Below are 19,737 nucleotides of genomic sequence, written 5' to 3' on the forward strand. Positions count from 1 at the left end.
TGGGCTGAATGGCCTCCTCTCATTTGTAAACTTTCTTATGTTCTTAATAATAATAATAATAATAATAATAATAATAATAATAATAATAATAATAATAATAATACATTTGTCACAAAACGTATTAATCATAGGCATCAAATTGATTTTTAAAATAATGTTATCAAGTACACAAGTTAGTATGAAAACGTTTTTTTTTTTTTTTTAATAACACGTCTGCAACTCAACTTAGCGCACAAATGCATTCGTTACAACTCATAAGCGAAAACATAATTCTATGAACACACTTAAATTAACATACCAGACAAGCATGTCCTTTTTTTAAATACTGAATTTTGACCATTCGTTAGTTAAGGCAGACAGACTCTGACACGTTCAGCTTGTTCGATGTGGGACAGAAGCTGGTTTTAGCATCAGGCTGATGATCGTGATTTGGGGATGCTGTTTGTGTATTGTGATGCAGCAGTTACATGATATGTAATAAACTATAACATTAATATTATGTGTCAAATATATAAAAAAAAGAATCTCACTCTACAGTACAGACCATCGTAAATCGAAGCTACCTTCATTGCATTGTGCCAGTATTGCATGTACAGTTGTAATTGAATACAGTGAATTAGCAGTACAGCTATGACCAAAAGTTTTGTATCTCCCTATATAATTAAATCGTTTTGCTTCATAGCCTCAAATGAAGACTGCTGAATATTGCTACGTTAACATATTGAATTGCATACCGCTTGTAGTTTTCCATACTTTACAAAAAACTGACAATTTAAAAATGTAACATTTCGAAATCAAACGTGAAATACTCAAAATCTATACTCAGAAGTATCGGTATTTCAGTGCTGTGGTAAACATTTTGACGAACACATTTTTTTTTAACATTTTGTCGGAAAATCGAAGCGATACACTAACAAAATCCACTAAAAATAAGGAAATTCGGTGAGCAACATTCATCCTTAAAACCGTCGGTATAGGATTCCATCAGTAAAATGAAAATGTATAATTGACAGGGAGTAACAGGCATATGATGTTTCTCCAAGGGAAAAGCAGACGAATACCTATCGACTATCATCATAAACTACGAGGACCACAACAGTTTCAAAAGATAACTTATACCTGTGCAGCGCCCAATTCAGTATCCCCTCAGAAATCTATATCCCCTGGCGCAATGCGCATGCGTAAAATGAGATCGGCACACGGGCACGGCTGATCCTCCTTCTGCTCGTGTCTGAGGTAAAAAAAAAAACGAGATGCTGGGATATATTGTGAGAAGTGTTGAATTTAAATCAAGGGAAGTAATGTTAAAACTTTACAATGCATTAGTAAGACCTCATCTAGAATATTGTGTTCAGTTCTGGTCACCTCGTTACAAAAATGATATTGCTGCTCTAGAAAGAGTGCAAAGAAGAGCAACCAGAATTATCCCGGGTTTAAAAGGCATGACGTATGCAGACAGGCTAAAAGAATTGAATCTATTCATTCTTAAACAAAGAAGACTACGTGGCGATCTGATTCAAACATTCAAAATCCTAAAAGGTATAGACAATGTCGACCCAGGGGACTTTTTTGACCTGAAAAAAGAAACAATGACCAGGGGTCACAAATGGAGATTAGATAAAGGGGCATTCAGAACAGAAAATAGGAGGCACTTTTTTTACACAGAGAATTGTGAGGGTCTGGAACCAACTCCCCAGTAATGTTGTTGAAGCTGACACCCTGGGATCCTTCAAGAAGCTGCTTGATGAGATTCTGGGATCAATAAGCTACTAACAACCAAACGAGCAAGATGGGCTGAATGGCCTCTTCTCGTTTGTAAACTTTCTTATGTTCTTATGTTCTTATGTTCTAACCAGAACCACTTGCTTGTGATGAAACTTGTCAAAGACATTCTTTAAATTATTGAGTGTATAATCTGGAGACTGTCTGTCACACGTAGGCTACATATAAAGAGCCGGAAATTTTTATTAAACATAAATATATTATTTTATTAAGTTATGAACCAGAATATGAATGGGGAGCTGTGTGTCTGACGTCCGTCTGTCATTTAGAACGCCAGGCCCTTAATTTAGTTTCATATTTTGAAATACCTGACCCGTTTCCATGGAGTTTGCTGGTTAGTATTTATGCAATGTAGGTATCATCTGTGGTTGTAGTGACATTTAGAAATGCACAGCTATTTCAAAAAAAAAAACTTCACACTTAAAATTAAACTTCCGGAGTTGACAGAAATATTTCCATACAACTTCACAAATGCGTGGGCATGTATCGTCCAAGACACTAGACAGTATGGGCGCCCAAACTGTAAATGCAACTTAACCACGCAATCATAAAATCATTCATGAGTAAACCTTATGGTAATTATTATTAGGCCTATTGTTAGTAGGCCTAGTATTAGTATTTGTATAGCCTACACAAGGTATCACAAATTCGTTGGCAAATTTGTTCTGTTAAAGATTAAAATGATAACATAAATATACTGTAGCTTCTATAAAAGTTTATAAAAATATACAGCCCTACAGGTAACGTCAAACTGCATTTTATCTTAATTTGTTGTGCTGTTTTCGAAGTCAATTTAAATTATAATTGGAAAGGTTTGTTTTATTAACATTTGACGTTTGTTTGTCGGGTTTTTGTGTCTCCACCGCTTTGTTTTTTTTAGCGGGAAGAACAGCGAGATACGTTTTCCTGTGCTCGCTCGCCTGAGCCTCGGGTGTGCACCGGGGCGGGTCTCTCTGCACTGTCCTTCACCGCGCACAGACCACACGGGAGATGAGACTGATAACAAGAGCTGAGCTTCGGGTCTCTGAAACGAACATTTACATTCCTCAGCATCCGGCATCATGGGGCCAGACTTCATTATTGTAGCTTTAATTCTGAAAGGTATGATAAACTTCTGTTATTCTGTAACTTCTGTTATTATAACGTCCTAATAATATATATTTTTTGGTTATAATGTACTTTACGCGTCTGTAATTACGGTGTATTGACATAGGGTTAGTAAATACACCATTTAACGTGTAAATCATTTTGCACGATGTATATATGTACACAATTGCAGTGTTAGGGTTAGGGTTATATCGTGCACAAATATTTACACATCAAGTACATTGTAACTATGTGTAAGTACGCATGAATTTACTAAATATCTATATAAATCCACAGTAGAGACGCTGAATGTAAAGTGTTACCTTGTTTTCTAACTGCAGAGTCGCGCAACTTGAGGACCCTGGTTTGTTTGAATATATTCTGTGTTTAACTGAACTGCTTATTTGTGCAAGTTTAGCATTGTATCTGAGTCACATTTGTAATCTAGGCTTTTTTAAGAAAGAAGAAAAATAAAGAAAGTTTAAGACGTTTTTTTCATTTACGTTTTTTAAACAGTTTCTAATAAAGTAATTATGTTTTTAAATTTTTAAATAAATAATAGATGTATCTGTATAATAAACAAAAACAAACCAATATATGTTCATCATTATTATTATTATTATTATTATTATTATTATTATTATTATTATTATTATTATTATTATTATTATTATTATTCGAGAATTTTACAATCTTTTATTTTTTTTAGGATGAATTACAATTAAATAGTATCCTGATCAATTCGGAATAATAACAATGCTGATGTTTTTGTCATATGCAGGACAAACGTTTTTATAGAAACACATGTATTATTATTATTATTATTATTATTATTATTATTATTATTATTATTATTATTATTATTATTCGAGAATTTTACAATCTTTTATTTTTTTTTAGGATGAATTACAATTAAATAGTATCCTGATCAATTCGGAATAATAACAATGCTGATGTTTTTGTCATATGCAGGACAAACGTTTTTATAGAAACACATGTATTATTATTATTATTATTATTATTATTATTATTATTATTATTATTATTATTATTATTATATTTGTCTTGCAGCTGCCGAGGCGGTGGTAGTCCAATACCCGCCCTTGGTAAGAGCCGAGGTCGGGGGCTCAGTTAACTTGTCCTGCGATCTCGGGGACTTGACGCGGTTCTGCTACACGGTAATGTGGCTCAGATTCCAGTCGGAGACATCTGTACTGACTGCATACACGAACCAGAGTCCCGCAAGCCACAGCAGCGCTGGAGCAGAGAAGATATGCAATTTCACCAGGAGCAACCTGCAAGAGAGCGATTCGGGCACGTACTATTGTGCTGCTGTGAACGGGCCAGTAGCGCAGTTTGGCAACGGATCTACCCTGGTTGTAAAAAGTGGGTAAACATTGTTTGGTTCGTTGATTCAGATAGAAAAGAACAAATTACCACGAGGCATTATTTTTAGTATTCCTTTAGTTTGAGTGCGCGAGCTGCAGGGCACCACGTGTATTTTTGGCTGCAGTTCAGACCCGTGTTTGTTGCTGCGGGTTGCGTTCATAACTTGTGAACTAAAACGTATACGTATTTGGATAGATCATATTTAATGCGATTTGTCACGTTACAGAAACAGCATTCTAGAGACGGCATTTTCATGTCTTGGTAACTTAGTTGAATGTGACATGTTGTAATACATTTTTCTCAAAATTCCTCAAAGCTGTGTTGACGTTGTCGCGTTTACACACAATGCGTAAAATTGACGGAAACAATGCGTAAAATTGACGGAAACAATGCGTAAAATTGGCTCTTCCTTGTGCTTAAACCCGCTCTGTCTAGCACCGTACTGTGTGTATAAAATGGTCGGGTGTCGGTGGATCAGATACACAAAACGGTTCATCAGAGTGCTATGAGAATGCGGCCCCGTGCGTTTAGGAATTCAACCCTAATCTCAGACACGCAAGGATATTGCCATTTTTGTATTGTAATGTTTATTTTGTGCATCTAAAGTATATTCACAGACTTATCAAATGTGTAAATAATGTGTAGCATATCTGTTTATTCTTAAAGATTGGTGTTTACAATGCAGGTTGATTTGATCATCTTGTAACAATTGTAAGTCGCCCTGGATAAGGGCGTCTGCTAAGAAATAAATAATAATAATAATAATCAGCCTCCGGGTGTTTTAGTGGGATAACGTGCCCCGCGGTTGATGCAGTTCGGGGAGATGAAGTGCTCTAATGCTCTAACACTGCAGAGGTGCAGGTTGAAAAGCTCTGCTCAATAACAATTCATAAGAAATAGCCATGTGAACAGTTCCCTCCCATTTTGACTGCTGTCTATGTAACCGAATCTGCGTCTTACTTACTAATAAGCTTCTAAAACAATAGTTTTTAATGTGTGTTTTTGCTTCTTGTAAGAGACACCATTGTGCAGTTTGAGCAGCTTCGCGATCCCTCGCCCAAATGCGCGTGAGAGACACACCTGCACAGGACGCATAACTCAGAGTGGACGGGACGCTTTACACAGAGTATACAATTACAAATACCATCCTTAACATTAGTGCTATGTTGAACCATTTAACCAAAAATATCTCATAAAAAACAAAAAACAAAAAACTAACTATAAAAAAAACTCTTTAGAAAAATAGATTAACTCTTTCTTTCTTTCTTTCTTTCTTTCTTTCTTTCTTTCTTTCTTTCTTTCTTTCTTTCTTTCTTTTAATTAACAAAAACCGCAATTGCCACTAAATCCGCCTGCATTTGTCTCGTGGCTCTTGTAAGCGAACCAGTCTGGGACCTACAATTGCGCTCTATGAGTCCACTGCGTATTTTAGAACATAAGAACATAAGAAAGTTTACAAACGAGAGGAGGCCATTCAGCCCATCTTGCTCGTTTGGTTGTTAGTAGCTTATTGATCCCAGAATCTCATCAAGCAGCTTCTTGAAGGATCCCAGGGTGTCAGCTTCAACAACATTACTGGGGAGTTGGTTCCAGACCCTCACAATTCTCTGTGTAAAAAAGTGCCTCCTATTTTCTGTTCTGAATGCCCCTTTATCTAATCTCCATTTGTGACCCCTGGTCCTTGTTTCTTTTTTCAGGTCGAAAAAGTCCCCTGGGTCGACATTGTCAATACCTTTTAGGTATTTTGAATGCTTGAATCAGATCGCCGCGTAGCCTTCTTTGTTCAAGACTGAATAGATTCAATTCTTTTAGCCTGTCTGCATACGACATGCCTTTTAAACCCGGGATAATTCTGGTCGCTTTTCTTTGCCAACAGATCCACGCTGGAAGTACGAAGCTGATTAAAACTAATTTAGACCTACACGGTTTAAAATGACAGAACACGGAAATTTAAAGTTAACTGTAAAAAAATAAATAAAAAACTTCCACTACTTTCATAATTTTCCCTGAATATTTCCGAGAAATATAAGAAACAGTGTCGATTTGGACACTCTTTCTTGCACCCGGGGCTCGTTTCTATACACATATGAATGCGTATCTGGCAGATACGATGTGGAAAGGTGCAGTGAAGATGCGTTTCCATATAACAACACTCACAATCCCGTTAGTAAAACCTTTCGTATTTTATCGGCACCACATTTTTCATCGTATAAATACGAAGGTGAATCTCACCTAGTTTTCTTACTAAAGCACTGTGTGTTACGCTTTTGCGATTATATTTGACAGGATTGGGCGATCGATTTCAGTCGGCTCGCAAAGTCTAAACACACACACGCACACACACACACACACACACACACACACACACACACACACACACGCACACATACACGTTTATAATCCTATATTTGTGGGACTTCTCATTGACTCTCACTATATATTTTTTATAGGTATTACAATCAATGTGCGGACACCATTTGAGAAAATGTCCCCACAAAGATAAACTCCTGAAAAAACGACGTTGCGGGGACAACCCCACTTTGTAAAACACGTTTTTAAGAACTAAATATACCTTCATAAATAAATAAGTAAATAAATAAATAACAAGTGGCAAAATATTTAGTTAGCTGTCGATTTTCACCCTGTGTGGAGTTTTGTCTGAATGGAGTTAGAAATAGTAAATCAAAATAGAGTGAGAGTCAATGAGAAGTCCCCACAAATATAGGAATGCAAAAGTGTGTGTGTGTGTGTGTGTGTGTGTGTGTGTGTGTGCGTGCATGCGTGCGTGTATGTGTGTGTGTTTGTGTGTGCGTGTAATACCAAATATATCACACTTAGTTTCCCATAAAGAACGAGCGAGGCATTACAAGCTTACATTTCGTATTTCAATTCGAAAAAAAGTTCGATTGGAATGGAAAAACGCGTGGTAAGTGTTGCTAATCGGAGGTGATAACTTGTCAGAAGACCTTTCGTATTTGCACTTACGCCTTCGCGATATAGAAACGAGCCCCTGAACTGCATTTGTTCGACATGGTCCTTTTGAAATGTAAAGTCCGCACCGTTCAGTCTCAGTACCTTCAGCGCTCCTGCGTGCTCTTGGAGTTTGTATTGTTTCAATTGCGCCAGTAATAGACACTACATAATTTCTTCTGAACATTTGAAATTAGCTCTTGAGTCGAGACTCCAGCCAGGATGAAATGCAAACGAGCTATCCAGCCAGGCAACATGTAAACCAAACATTTAAGAATAAAACCTATTTTATACACACTTTCGGTACATCTTATATCGTTTTCACTCCTAACGCTGTGTTTAAAAAAATATGCATTTAAATCTGGGTTATTTACGGTGTCGTCTTTCTCGTGCACACTTGACAAGAAGGAAAACGGCACAAACATGTTTTTTTTAAAGGTGGTGTAAACAGTAACATTGTTGTAAATTCATTTAAATTTATTTCGTTGTGTAAAGATGTGTCCCGTTTATCTTTTTTCACGGTCTTCTCGCGTCCATTTTGCGTAACAGCCGGTCAGTTGACGCTGCGTGCCTGCATACTAACTGCGCACGAGAGGGCACACAACAGGGAAAAAATATATCAATTTACAATACTTATAACAAACCCACGTCCTTACACAGTCAACATAGAAAAATATATATATATACTACAGTATAAGCGCTATGCGTTTTACAAATGATCTGTCCAGGGTCCTGAAATTCGATGGCCTAAACAACTCATTTTGGTAAAGAAGGGGTTTAACAACTTTTGTGTAACAGTATGGCCTATATTACAAAATGTAATATAAGACACGTAAATTGTAAAACGTCTGTAGCCTATGGTAATATATCATTCAGACTGAGCCTAAGCCTTAGTTCATAAGAAAAATAATTGCAATCTTTAGCACGACGGTAAGTGCGTATGTGCATATTGTCCAGTTAGTATTTTCAGTATGATTATATAAGGATAAGGAATTGCAAGAATTTACACATTTATTGTAAATGTAAGCTAGACACACACAAGTCCTATTATCTCTTTTACAGAACACTCTCTCGGACCCCCATCCATTGCAATCCTCTCCCCCTCTGCCGTGGAAGTCCAGTCCGGCGGTTCCGCTACTTTAGTGTGTCTGGTGTTCGGGGTATCCGAGCAGGCTCGCGTCTACTGGGACATAGCGGGGAGTGTTCGACACGGACTGACCGACTCCGGATCCGGAGATTCCAATAAATCCACTCCGGACTTTATCAGGAATCAGATCACCATTCCGGTCGAGGTCTGGAGCAGCGGGGCCGCGTGTACCTGTGTAGTGGAAACAGAGAGCGGGCGCAATATGAGCAAAACCGTGACAAAGATTGGTAAGTGAAATTTAATATGGCAGTATCTTTTACTACAGTGTTTTTGTTTTTATTCCATATTGAAACTATGTATTATTATTATTATTATTATTATTATTATTATTATTATTATTATTATTATTATTATTATTATTATTATTATTATTAATTTCTGTAACGGTACTAAATTCTGTAAAACTTAGTAAAATAGTAGAGAGAATCATCTTAATTCCTAATTTATGTTGCCTCGTAATATTTTAGCAATCATGTTTTTTTTTAAAAAAAACACTAAAACTTGCCATATGATTCTAATCCGTTTATTTAGCTGTTTTTTCTGTTTAGTCTTTTTTTTAATGATTTCTTCATTGCTGTCTTTTTTTAATTAGGGATCAAAGTTCGGTCTTTGGTTGCACTGGGAACTAAGGTTTTTGACAACATCTGAAACATAATTTAAACAGAGAAGATGCAATACAATACAATACAAATATGAATATAACAAATATGAATATATGGAGTTAGTAGTTCTTGGAGATCGGATGGCCGTCTTATGTTAGTGGCAACAAAGAGGGGTGACTATCCATCAAATAGCAAACTAGCATGACAAGGATTTTTAAACTGCACCTACCCTGCGTATTCACGTTCACACACCATGAAAATAATGAGTGGAAATACAAAGTCTGTCAACATTTATCCTTTTGTGTTCCAGGAAACCCTAAAGCGTGCGCTGTGCTGCACTATGGAATGCTGGCAGTCGTGTCCTTCATTCTCATCACTTTGCTAATAATATTAGTCATGATTTTCTACCGAAGGAAAACAGGTGCAGGTAATATCTATCTATCTATCTATCTATCTACAGTACCTATCTACCCTATAGTGTATGTATGTGTATATATATATATATATACATATATATATATATATATATATATATGTGTATATATATATATATATATATATATATATATATATATATATATATATATATATATATTATATATATATATATATATATATATATATATATATATATATATATATATATATATATATATATATACAGTGCCTTGCGAAAGTATTCGGCCCCCTTGAACTTTGCGACCTTTTGCCACATTTCAGGCTTCAAACATAAAGATATGAAACTGTAATTTTTTGTGAAGAATCAACAACAAGTGGGACACAATCATGAAGTGGAACGAAATTTATTGGATATTTCAAACTTTTTTAACAAATAAAAAACTGAAAAATTGGGCGTGCAAAATTATTCAGCCCCTTTACTTTCAGTGCAGCAAACTCTCTCCAGAAGTTCAGTGAGGATCTCTGAATGATCCAATGTTGACCTAAATGACTAATGATGATAAATAGAATCCACCTGTGTGTAATCAAGTCTCCGTATAAATGCACCTGCACTGTGATAGTCTCAGAGGTCCGTTTAAAGCGCAGAGAGCATCATGAAGAACAAGGAACACACCAGGCAGGTCCGAGATACTGTTGTGGAGAAGTTTAAAGCCGGATTTGGATACAAAAAGATTTCCCAAGCTTTAAACATCCCAAGGAGCACTGTGCAAGCGATAATATTGAAATGGAAGGAGTATCAGACCACTGCAAATCTACCAAGACCTGGCCGTCCCTCTAAACTTTCAGCTCATACAAGGAGAAGACTGATCAGAGATGCAGCCAAGAGGCCCATGATCACTCTGGATGAACTGCAGAGATCTACAGCTGAGGTGGGAGACTCTGTCCATAGGACAACAATCAGTCGTATACTGCACAAATCTGGCCTTTATGGAAGAGTGGCAAGAAGAAAGCCATTTCTTAAAGATATCCATAAAAAGTGTCGTTTACAGTTTGCCACAAGCCACCTGGGAGACACACCAAACATGTGGAAGAAGGTGCTCTGGTCAGATGAAACCAAAATCGAACTTTTTGGCAACAATGCAAAACGTTATGTTTGGCGTAAAAGCAACACAGCTCATCACCCTGAACACACCATCCTCACTGTCAAACATGGTGGTGGCAGCATCATGGTTTGGGCCTGCTTTTCTTCAGCAGGGACAGGGAAGATGGTTAAAATTGATGGGAAGATGGATGGAGCCAAATACAGGACCATTCTGGAAGAAAACCTGATGGAGTCTGCAAAAGACCTGAGACTGGGACGGAGATTTGTCTTCCAACAAGACAATGACCCAAAACATAAAGCAAAATCTACAATGGGATGGTTCACAAATAAACATATCCAGGTGTTAGAATGGCCAAGTCAAAGTCCAGACCTGAATCCAATCGAGAATCTGTGGAAAGAACTGAAAACTGCTGTTCACAAATGCTCTCCATCCAACCTCACTGAGCTCGAGCTGTTTTGCAAGGAGGAATGGGCAAAAATTTCAGTCTCTCGATGTGCAAAACTGATAGAGACATACCCCAAGCAACTTACAGCTGTAATCGCAGCAAAAGGTGGCGCTACAAAGTATTAACTTAAGGGGGCTGAATAATTTTGCACGCCCAATTTTTCAGTTTTTTATTTGTTAAAAAAGTTTGAAATATCCAATAAATTTTGTTCCACTTCATGATTGTGTCCCACTTGTTGTTGATTCTTCACAAAAAATTACAGTTTCATATCTTTATGTTTGAAGCCTGAAATGTGGCAAAAGGTCGCAAAGTTCAAGGGGGCCGAATACTTTCGCAAGGCACTGTATATATATATATATATATATATATATATATATATATATATATATATATATATATATACACACACAGCAACATTTGATTTGAAATGCAAAAACCAAAGGACATATTTTAACTACAGCCTTTTATTTATGTATTTAGCACTGAATACATATATTTATGTATTTAGCAGTGTGGAGTAGTGGTTAGGGCTCTGGACTCTTGACCGGAGGGTCGTGGGTTCAATCCCAGGTGGGGGGACACTGCTGCTGTACCCTTGAGCAACGTACTTTACCTCGATTGCTCTAGTAAAAACCCAACTGTATAAATGGGTAATTGTATATAAAAAAATAATGTGATATCTTGTAACAATTGTAAGTTGCCCTGGATAAGGGCTTCTGCTAAGAAATAAATAATAATATTTATTTCTTTTGTTTAGGTCAAACAAATTCATATTCGGCAAATGAACGGTATGTATTGAATAAAAGATGGAACTTTATTCCAAAATAATCATTTTCTTAATCATTTTATTAATTGCAATAGCTGACATTGTGGAGGATTCAAAATAGCAATTGCGATGCAGAGAAAATTAATAGTAGATTCCTGTGTGGTTTATGTGACATAAAAAAATTAATACATGTACAGTACTATAAGTTTTCTCTTTACCAGGGTTTGAACTCGTTTGGAGAATTCTGCCAGTACTGAACATGCTTCTGCAATCCATTAAAACCATGTGCCAGTGTGACCTTTCAACTCTGCTAGCCTAATAGATACATATAGAGGGCAAATAGGTGGGACCAGAGAGTTGAGAGGTGATTTTGTCACATGATTTGACTAGCGTGAGGAAGGCTGTTTATACTATTTGGACACTAAAAACAACAAGGCTTTACTTCATGGCAAATATTACTAAATGCAAGCAAAATAAATATTGACCAGAGTTTATTTTACTTCATTAAAACGTCTGTCACTAATAAAGTAATAGACATTAGTGTCTCACATTAGGATTTTAAATTGACTTTTTTTCTCTGATCAGTTGAAAAAAATGCAAACTACCAGCATGGGAGATAAAGGGTTGGTCAAACATGTTCCATTTCATATCAAATAGACAAGGACTCTTTATTGAAAATTGTCACATCAAACTGCAATCTCATAGGTTTAAATTGACGTTTTAACTTCGACAATAATCCCTGAATTCAAGCAATGTACATTCTGGTGTAAAATATAATCAGACCCAGTAAAGAAGCCTTTCTACAGTGATTATTAATATCCGTGTTCACTTCATATTATACAGTTAGTTGAGTGAATCCCTTATAATATATTGATTTAGTAACACCTCTATATCACATGAATGAAGCTACTCAACAAGTCAAGAGTTCTCACAATGCTGCTCCAGGTGTTCCGATTCACAGGAGAGACGGCGTGGATCCGCTCTTTTAAAAGATTTTAGCAACAATATTTTCACCGATAAATATCATGGTTGATATATATGTTAATGTAATATTATTCAGCAGGTTTCATTCAACTTTATGAAGCAAACTTAGTTATTTAGGGTGATGCAAAACGTTTGGCCATAGAAACTGAAGTCCGTAATTATTCTATTTTGCAAATAACTTATTTTCCAAACGTGCAAAATACTGATGTGCCCACTTAGTACACCAAAGTACACTTGCTGATTAAGACATGATGAGGAAAAAACCACCCTACACTAACCCCAGAATAGTTCATCCCGTCACACATTTATAGATCTAACTCCAATACAAGTTATGCGCAGATACAGATTGGATATAGGCATTATAACAGAGCTGTGTGATCTGCTAAAGTCTGATTAATCACAAACAGCCCACAGTCACGTTGTACCTGTGCCTGTAAAGGTTACAGCAGCCCTTCATTTTCATGCAACGGGTGCCATCCAGACAACCTGGGGACAGATCTGTCAGTCTTCTATCTCAAAGATACTGACTGCTGTCACAGATGCACTTTTCCATAGGGCAAGGGAGTATAATATTTTCAATTGAGGATGAGGAACAAAATACAACCAAACACAACTTTTATCAGTTGTCTGGCTTCCCAAACGTGCTAGGTGTAATAGATTACACACATGTTGCAATATCCCCAGATTCAAGGAATTAAATTGCTTCCTGAAACAGAAATCATCATTATTCTTTAACTGTGAAAATTGTATATGATGCTCAATGTATTATCACTGATGTAGTTGCCAAGTACAGTGCAGAACAGAGAACAGCGCCTTGTTCACAAAATTCGAACAGGAGCTTCTAAGTGGAGGCTGGCTAATTTTAGAATATATTAAATATGTAATTAAAATATGACTATTCTAAAACATATGTAACAAATGCATATTACTGTTTAACATTTGTATTATGATTTTTCACAAATATACAGAAACATTCAGATATTGCAGGTAAGGGATATGAATACAGTATTAATATTGCATCAGATTGTGATATTGAAATAAATTAAGGATTTTTTATTATTATTATTATTATTATTATTATTATTATTATTATTATTATTATTATTATTATTATTATTATGTAATTTCGCAGATGCTTTTATCCAAAGGATTTACAGAGACTAGGGTGTGAACTATGCATCATAACCGCTGTTCTGCGTTTTAAACCACAGAATATTTTTTTGACTTCTTTAGTTCACCTTTTTACGGAAGAGGTTGCATTTATCTTTTCGGTTATATCCTTCCTTATTTTAAATGTGTCAGTGGCTCCGGACCTTTTGCCGAAAATAAGAGTTTGATGTGCTAAAATCGAGCAGTGTGGAGTAGTGATTAGGGCTCTGGACTCTTGACCGGAGGGTCGTGGATTCAATCCCCGGAGGGGGACACTGCTGCTGTACCCTTGAGCAAGGTACTTTACCTAGATTGCTCCAGTAAAAAACACTCAACTTTATAAATGGGTAATTGTATGGGTTAAAATAATGTGATGTCTTGTAACAATTGTAAGTCGCCCTGGATAAGGGCGTCTGCTAAGAAATTAATAATAATTGTTCCTTTTTTTCCCCCATCGTTGCGACGACATGTGTGCTTCCTCTTTGTTTTCCAGTTAAATGCAAGTCGAGACTGTTGAAATGTGACTAATTGGCTTCTTACGTAACTGGAAAACCAATTTCCGTTTCAATTGAATGAGTCATAAGCTGTACAGAAAGATAAAATCTGAAAATCAGGCCCTTAGTGTACAAACGTCACTAATTTCATTCCGAGTCAGAGTTTTTATACAGTAGTTTCAAGACATGAGATTCTAGCTTTTCATTTTCTGAAACAAAAACGAGAATTACTAGATTTACTTTGTTTAATGCATTTGTTTATTTGGTTGGTTTCACAGCCCCCTTGTGTCTTCTGGCTTTGCTTAATTAGACCGTTTTAATTCTTCTCAGCTCCTAAAAAGTTAACTTGAAATCTCAAACCGTTTAAGAGCTGGAACAAATTGAAAGGTCTAATTAAGCAAATTATTAGTTCAATTAAGGGTTCAGTTCAGTAACTGAGAACTCAGCTGGAACGAACACCAGAAGACACAGGGGGTCCTGAGGACCAGGTTAGGGAAGCCCTGGTTTCATGGTTAAAAAACTAAATAAAACTCACCATTCTGTTAAAAAAGAACCCCCCAAAAAACATGAAGTCTATAATTCTACTGTGCCGATATATTACATTGTGAAGTTTCCTGTTTTAGCATGTGTGATTTAGCATTGCCCATTGTCAATTTGAAATTGGTGTTGGTGTTTAATATACTTAGCTAGCCAATACATACTAACATGTGGTCACTTCTTACAGAGATGACGTCACACAGACAGCTGTGAGGTATAAACACCAGACTGCAGGTAAATACACTATATTATATAATCTTGGTAGATATTAATTCTCAGAGTATTGATGTTGTGGTGTTTATATAATGCACTAGTATCTAATACCTCATGTGTCACTATGAACCTGCTCTTTTATATTACACTAGTATCTAATACCTCATGTGTCACTATGAACCTGCTCTTTTATATTACACTAGTATCAAATACCTCATGTGTCACTATGAACCTGCTCTTTTATATTACACTAGTATCTAATACCTCATGTGTCACTATGAACCTGCTCTTTTATATTACACGAGTATCTAATACCTGCAGTGTGTCACTATGAACCTGCTCTTTTATATTACACTAGTATCTAATACCTCATGTGTCACTATGAACCTGCTCTTTTATATTACACTAGTATCTAATACCTGCAGTGTGTCACTATGAACCTGCTCTTTTATATTACACTAGTATCTAATACCTCATGTGTCACTATGAACCTGCTCTTTTATATTACACTAGTATCTAATACCTGCAGTGTGTCACTGTGAACCTGCTCTTTTATATTACACTAGTATCTAATACCTCGTGTGTCACTATGAACCTGCTCTTTTATATTACACTAGTATCTAATACCTGCAGTGTGTCACTATGAACCTGCTCTTTTATATTACACTAGTATCTAATACCTCATGTGTCACTATGAACCTGCTCTTTTATATTACACTAGTATCTAATACCTCGTGTGTCACTATGAACCTGCTCTTTTATATTACACTAGTATCTAATACCTCGTGTGTCACTATGAACCTGCTCTTTTATATTACACTAGTATCTAATACCTCATGTGTCAATATAAACCTGCTCTTTTATATTACACTAGTATCTAATACCTCGTGTGTCACTATGAACCTGCTCTTTTATATTACACTAGTATCTAATACCTTGTGTGTCACTATGAACCTGCTCTTTTATATTACACTAGTATCTAATACCTCATGTGTCACTATGAACCTGCTCTTTTATATTACACTAGTATCTAATACCTGCAGTGTGTCACTATGAACCTGCTCTTTTATATTACACTAGTATCTAATACCTCATGTGTCACTATGAACCTGCTCTTTTATATTACACTAGTATCTAATACCTGCAGTGTGTCACTGTGAACCTGCTCTTTTATATTACACTAGTATCTAATACCTCATGTGTCACTATGAACCTGCTCTTTTATATTACACTAGTATCTAATACCTCATGTGTCACTATGAACCTGCTCTTTTATATTACACTAGTATCTAATACCTCGTGTGTCACTATGAACCTGCTCTTTTATATTACACTAGTATCTAATACCTCATGTGTCACTATGAACCTGCTCTTTTATATTACACTAGTATCTAATACCTCACGTGTCACTATGAACCTGCTCTTTTATATTACACTAGTATCTAATACCTCATGTGTGTCACTGTGAACCTGCTCTTTTATATTACACTAGTATCTAATACCTGCAGTGTGTCACTAGGAACCTGCTCTTTTATATTACACTAGTATCTAATACCTCACATGTCACTATGAACCTGCTCTTTTATATTACACTAGTATCTAATACCTGCAGTGTGTCACTATGAACCTGCTCTTTTATATTACACTAGTATCTAATACCTCACGTGTCACTATGAACCTGCTCTTTTATATTACACTAGTATCTAATACCTCATGTGTGTCACTGTGAACCTGCTCTTTTATATTACACTAGTATCTAATACCTGCAGTGTGTCACTAGGAACCTGCTCTTTTATATTACACTAGTATCTAATACCTCATGTGTCACTGTGAACCTGCTCTTTTATATTACACTAGTATCTAATACCTGCAGTGTGTCACTATGAACCTGCTCTTTTATATTACACTAGTATCTAATACCTCATGTGTCACTATGAACCTGCTCTTTTATATTACACTAGTATCTAATACCTCATGTGTCAATATAAACCTGCTCTTTTATATTACACTAGTATCTAATACCTGCAGTGTGTCACTATGAACCTGCTCTTTTATATTACACTAGTATCTAATACCTCATGTGTCACTATGAACCTGCTCTTTTCTATTACACTAGTATCTAATACCTCATGTGTCACTATGAACCTCCTCCTCTTTGTTTAGGCAGGAACACTAAGAAGCCAGGCTCTGGTGCAAGACAGCACAGCGGTGCGAAGCTGAGAGCGGTACACAGTGTGGTTATTACTGCTGTTATTGTCATTATAATAGAAGGGTACATCACTATAAAGACACTGGATTGGCTCCTATTGACGGCAATGTAAAGCAATCTTCAATATTAAGGCCCACCATCTGGTGTCCCGAACCATAAGACCAAAACCTTTAGTCATAACATTTTCTAAAAAAGAAATTGGGACAAAAAACATCTATATAATTTGCAAGACATGTGATGTACCTTGTTATGATAACTTACTCTAATGTCGTTAACCGCAAAAGTCTAAATGCAGCTGTGAATTCTGCAAATACAGCCCTTCAGATGCTTTAATGAGGCCTCACTATACAATAAGAAACGGAAGTCTAAAAATGATACATTGCTTGGTGTTTATTTTCCTACCAACTGTGATGATAAAGTGGCTCCATTTTATGTGTTGAGCTTCATACCCGGAGTGACGTTTCACTGCTCTGATTATGGGCACGTCTAACTTCACTGTCCTCAAAACAGGACACAGCAGTTTGTAGCCAAAACGAAGGATTGAACATTTTTTTGAAGAAATATTGATTTAGAATGTATCAGATTACATAAATGCAGCCTGTGTTCTGATTTTTTCAAAGAAAATGCATTTGGTACTTAATGGGTTGATATCGAGGCTTCACTGTAATTGTGTTTGATTGGCAGGAGAGAGGGGATGTGCAGTATGCCAGTCTGGAGTTCGACCGGCAAGGACGACGGTGATGATGTCACCCCCACGTGGAATGAGATACACCTGTCTCGTGGGACAATCAACTGTGTTCCTCCACACCTGGGGCTTTCTGGGAGCTGATATATAGTAATACGCTATAGATTCAATAAACTGGTTCCCTTTTCTTCTGTTGAAACCTGGTTCTTGGCTTGTATGTTATATAATACATTTTGTCCAGGTATTCATGCTTATAATGAGGATCACAGAGCTACTCCATACGAGCTGACCTGTATAGCGGAACTCAGAGTAAAGAAATGAAGCTACTTCCTGTTTAAACTCTATCTGGACAGGTAGCATTCTGAAGAAATAAAGACTCAGTTATAAACTTAAAAAATAGTGTTTCTCATTTTAAAATGTAAATAAAAAAACCCTGTCCTGTCCTTAATTAGCTTCAGTCAAGCTTTCCCCTGCACCTCTGGCCATGGAGGACAGCATATGGTACTTCACAGGCTTTTGATAAAAACATATGAGAAGTGAAAAGTTCAACTACACAATGATAAGGGGGGCAGTGATAACACTGAAGCTAATATAAGGAAAGCGATTTTAAAACTACACTCGCCTTCATTTCCAGTCAACACTGGAGCATGCATTCTAAACATTCTGCTTGGAATTGTAATGGGGAAACCCGTTCTCAACAACGAGGGCCCATGTTTGCCAAGGATGCCAGACAGTTCTCTGGTCTGCAATCATTGTTCTAAAACCAGAAAGATTGGATTATTTGTTATAAATTAGTCAAAAACAATAACGCACTGTTGTGATGTAGGACCTGTAATCATAAAGAATAACACACTGTGTTGTGATATAGGACCTGTATCAAGGCTCCTGCGAACACAGCCCCCAGATGAAAAATCTAAGTTACATTCTTTTGTGAAAATGATTCATCTCCACGATCTATGCTGCAGTGCGCCCGGAGCCTGCCTAGAAATCCAGCCCTGCGATTAGTCATGCTGTGCTGAGCGCGGAGAAGGCGCTGTGAGAGTTTACCAGAGTTTACCAGTTAAAATCAATCTTATGTACTGGAATATTGGTATTAGAAATTGCGTTTTGCAGCATACCATGAAGTCATTGCTCAAAGCTAGTTGTAGTCTAGGCTATGTATTACTTTAGTTCATCCAGTGACAGTGTGGATATTGGAAGGCAGTAATGTAACATCCTGTAAGCTTGCTTAAAACTGCAATCACTGTCTGCACAATCAACTGCTTACATGGTGAGGTTTGTGGAATAAACTTTTGCAATTTGTGTAATTTGCGAGTCTTTGATATTTATTTGAAGGCAGCACACAGCGAGTTTGGACTACACATGTACGTGCTGTGGTAACGTGGCCATGTGCAGGGTGCAGATTATTAGACACACATGGGTTATTACTACACACACACACACACACGCACGTACACACACATGGGTTATTACTACACACGCACACACACGCACGCATATACACAAGGGTTATTACTACACACACACACACACACACACACACACACACATGGGTTATTACTACACACTCACGCGCACGCATGCACGCACAGTTTTGGAGACAGTAATTGCAGTAAACAAAGGTTTTAATTGATACAGTTTTCAAAGCAACAAAAAGACAAAATAAATCACATCTTCATTCGAAGAACTTACTACACAGTATAATGACGGGTTCCCTAACTCTAGATACAGGACGACTCAGCGCTTTACAAAAGTGTAAGTGGTTAATTACAACACA

At 36.6% G+C, this 19,737-nt stretch overlaps 1 protein-coding gene across 1 annotated transcript; it reads left to right on the plus strand.

The window, feature by feature from the left end:
- The first annotated feature begins 6,367 nt into the window (after positions 1 to 6,367).
- Positions 6,368 to 19,236, plus strand: LOC117965153 (uncharacterized). Its single transcript, XM_059006001.1, has 7 exons — positions 6,368 to 6,377; positions 8,290 to 8,601; positions 9,287 to 9,403; positions 11,681 to 11,711; positions 15,041 to 15,087; positions 17,230 to 17,291; positions 17,960 to 19,236. Exons 1-7 carry the CDS (start codon positions 6,368 to 6,370, stop codon positions 18,014 to 18,016), a joined length of 636 nt encoding a protein of 211 aa, XP_058861984.1. The 3' UTR covers positions 18,017 to 19,236.
- Positions 19,237 to 19,737: the final 501 nt, after the last annotated feature.

The sequence above is a fragment of the Acipenser ruthenus genome, chromosome 32 (assembly GCF_902713425.1).
Source record: "Acipenser ruthenus chromosome 32, fAciRut3.2 maternal haplotype, whole genome shotgun sequence".
Lineage (NCBI taxonomy): Eukaryota > Metazoa > Chordata > Actinopteri > Acipenseriformes > Acipenseridae > Acipenser > Acipenser ruthenus.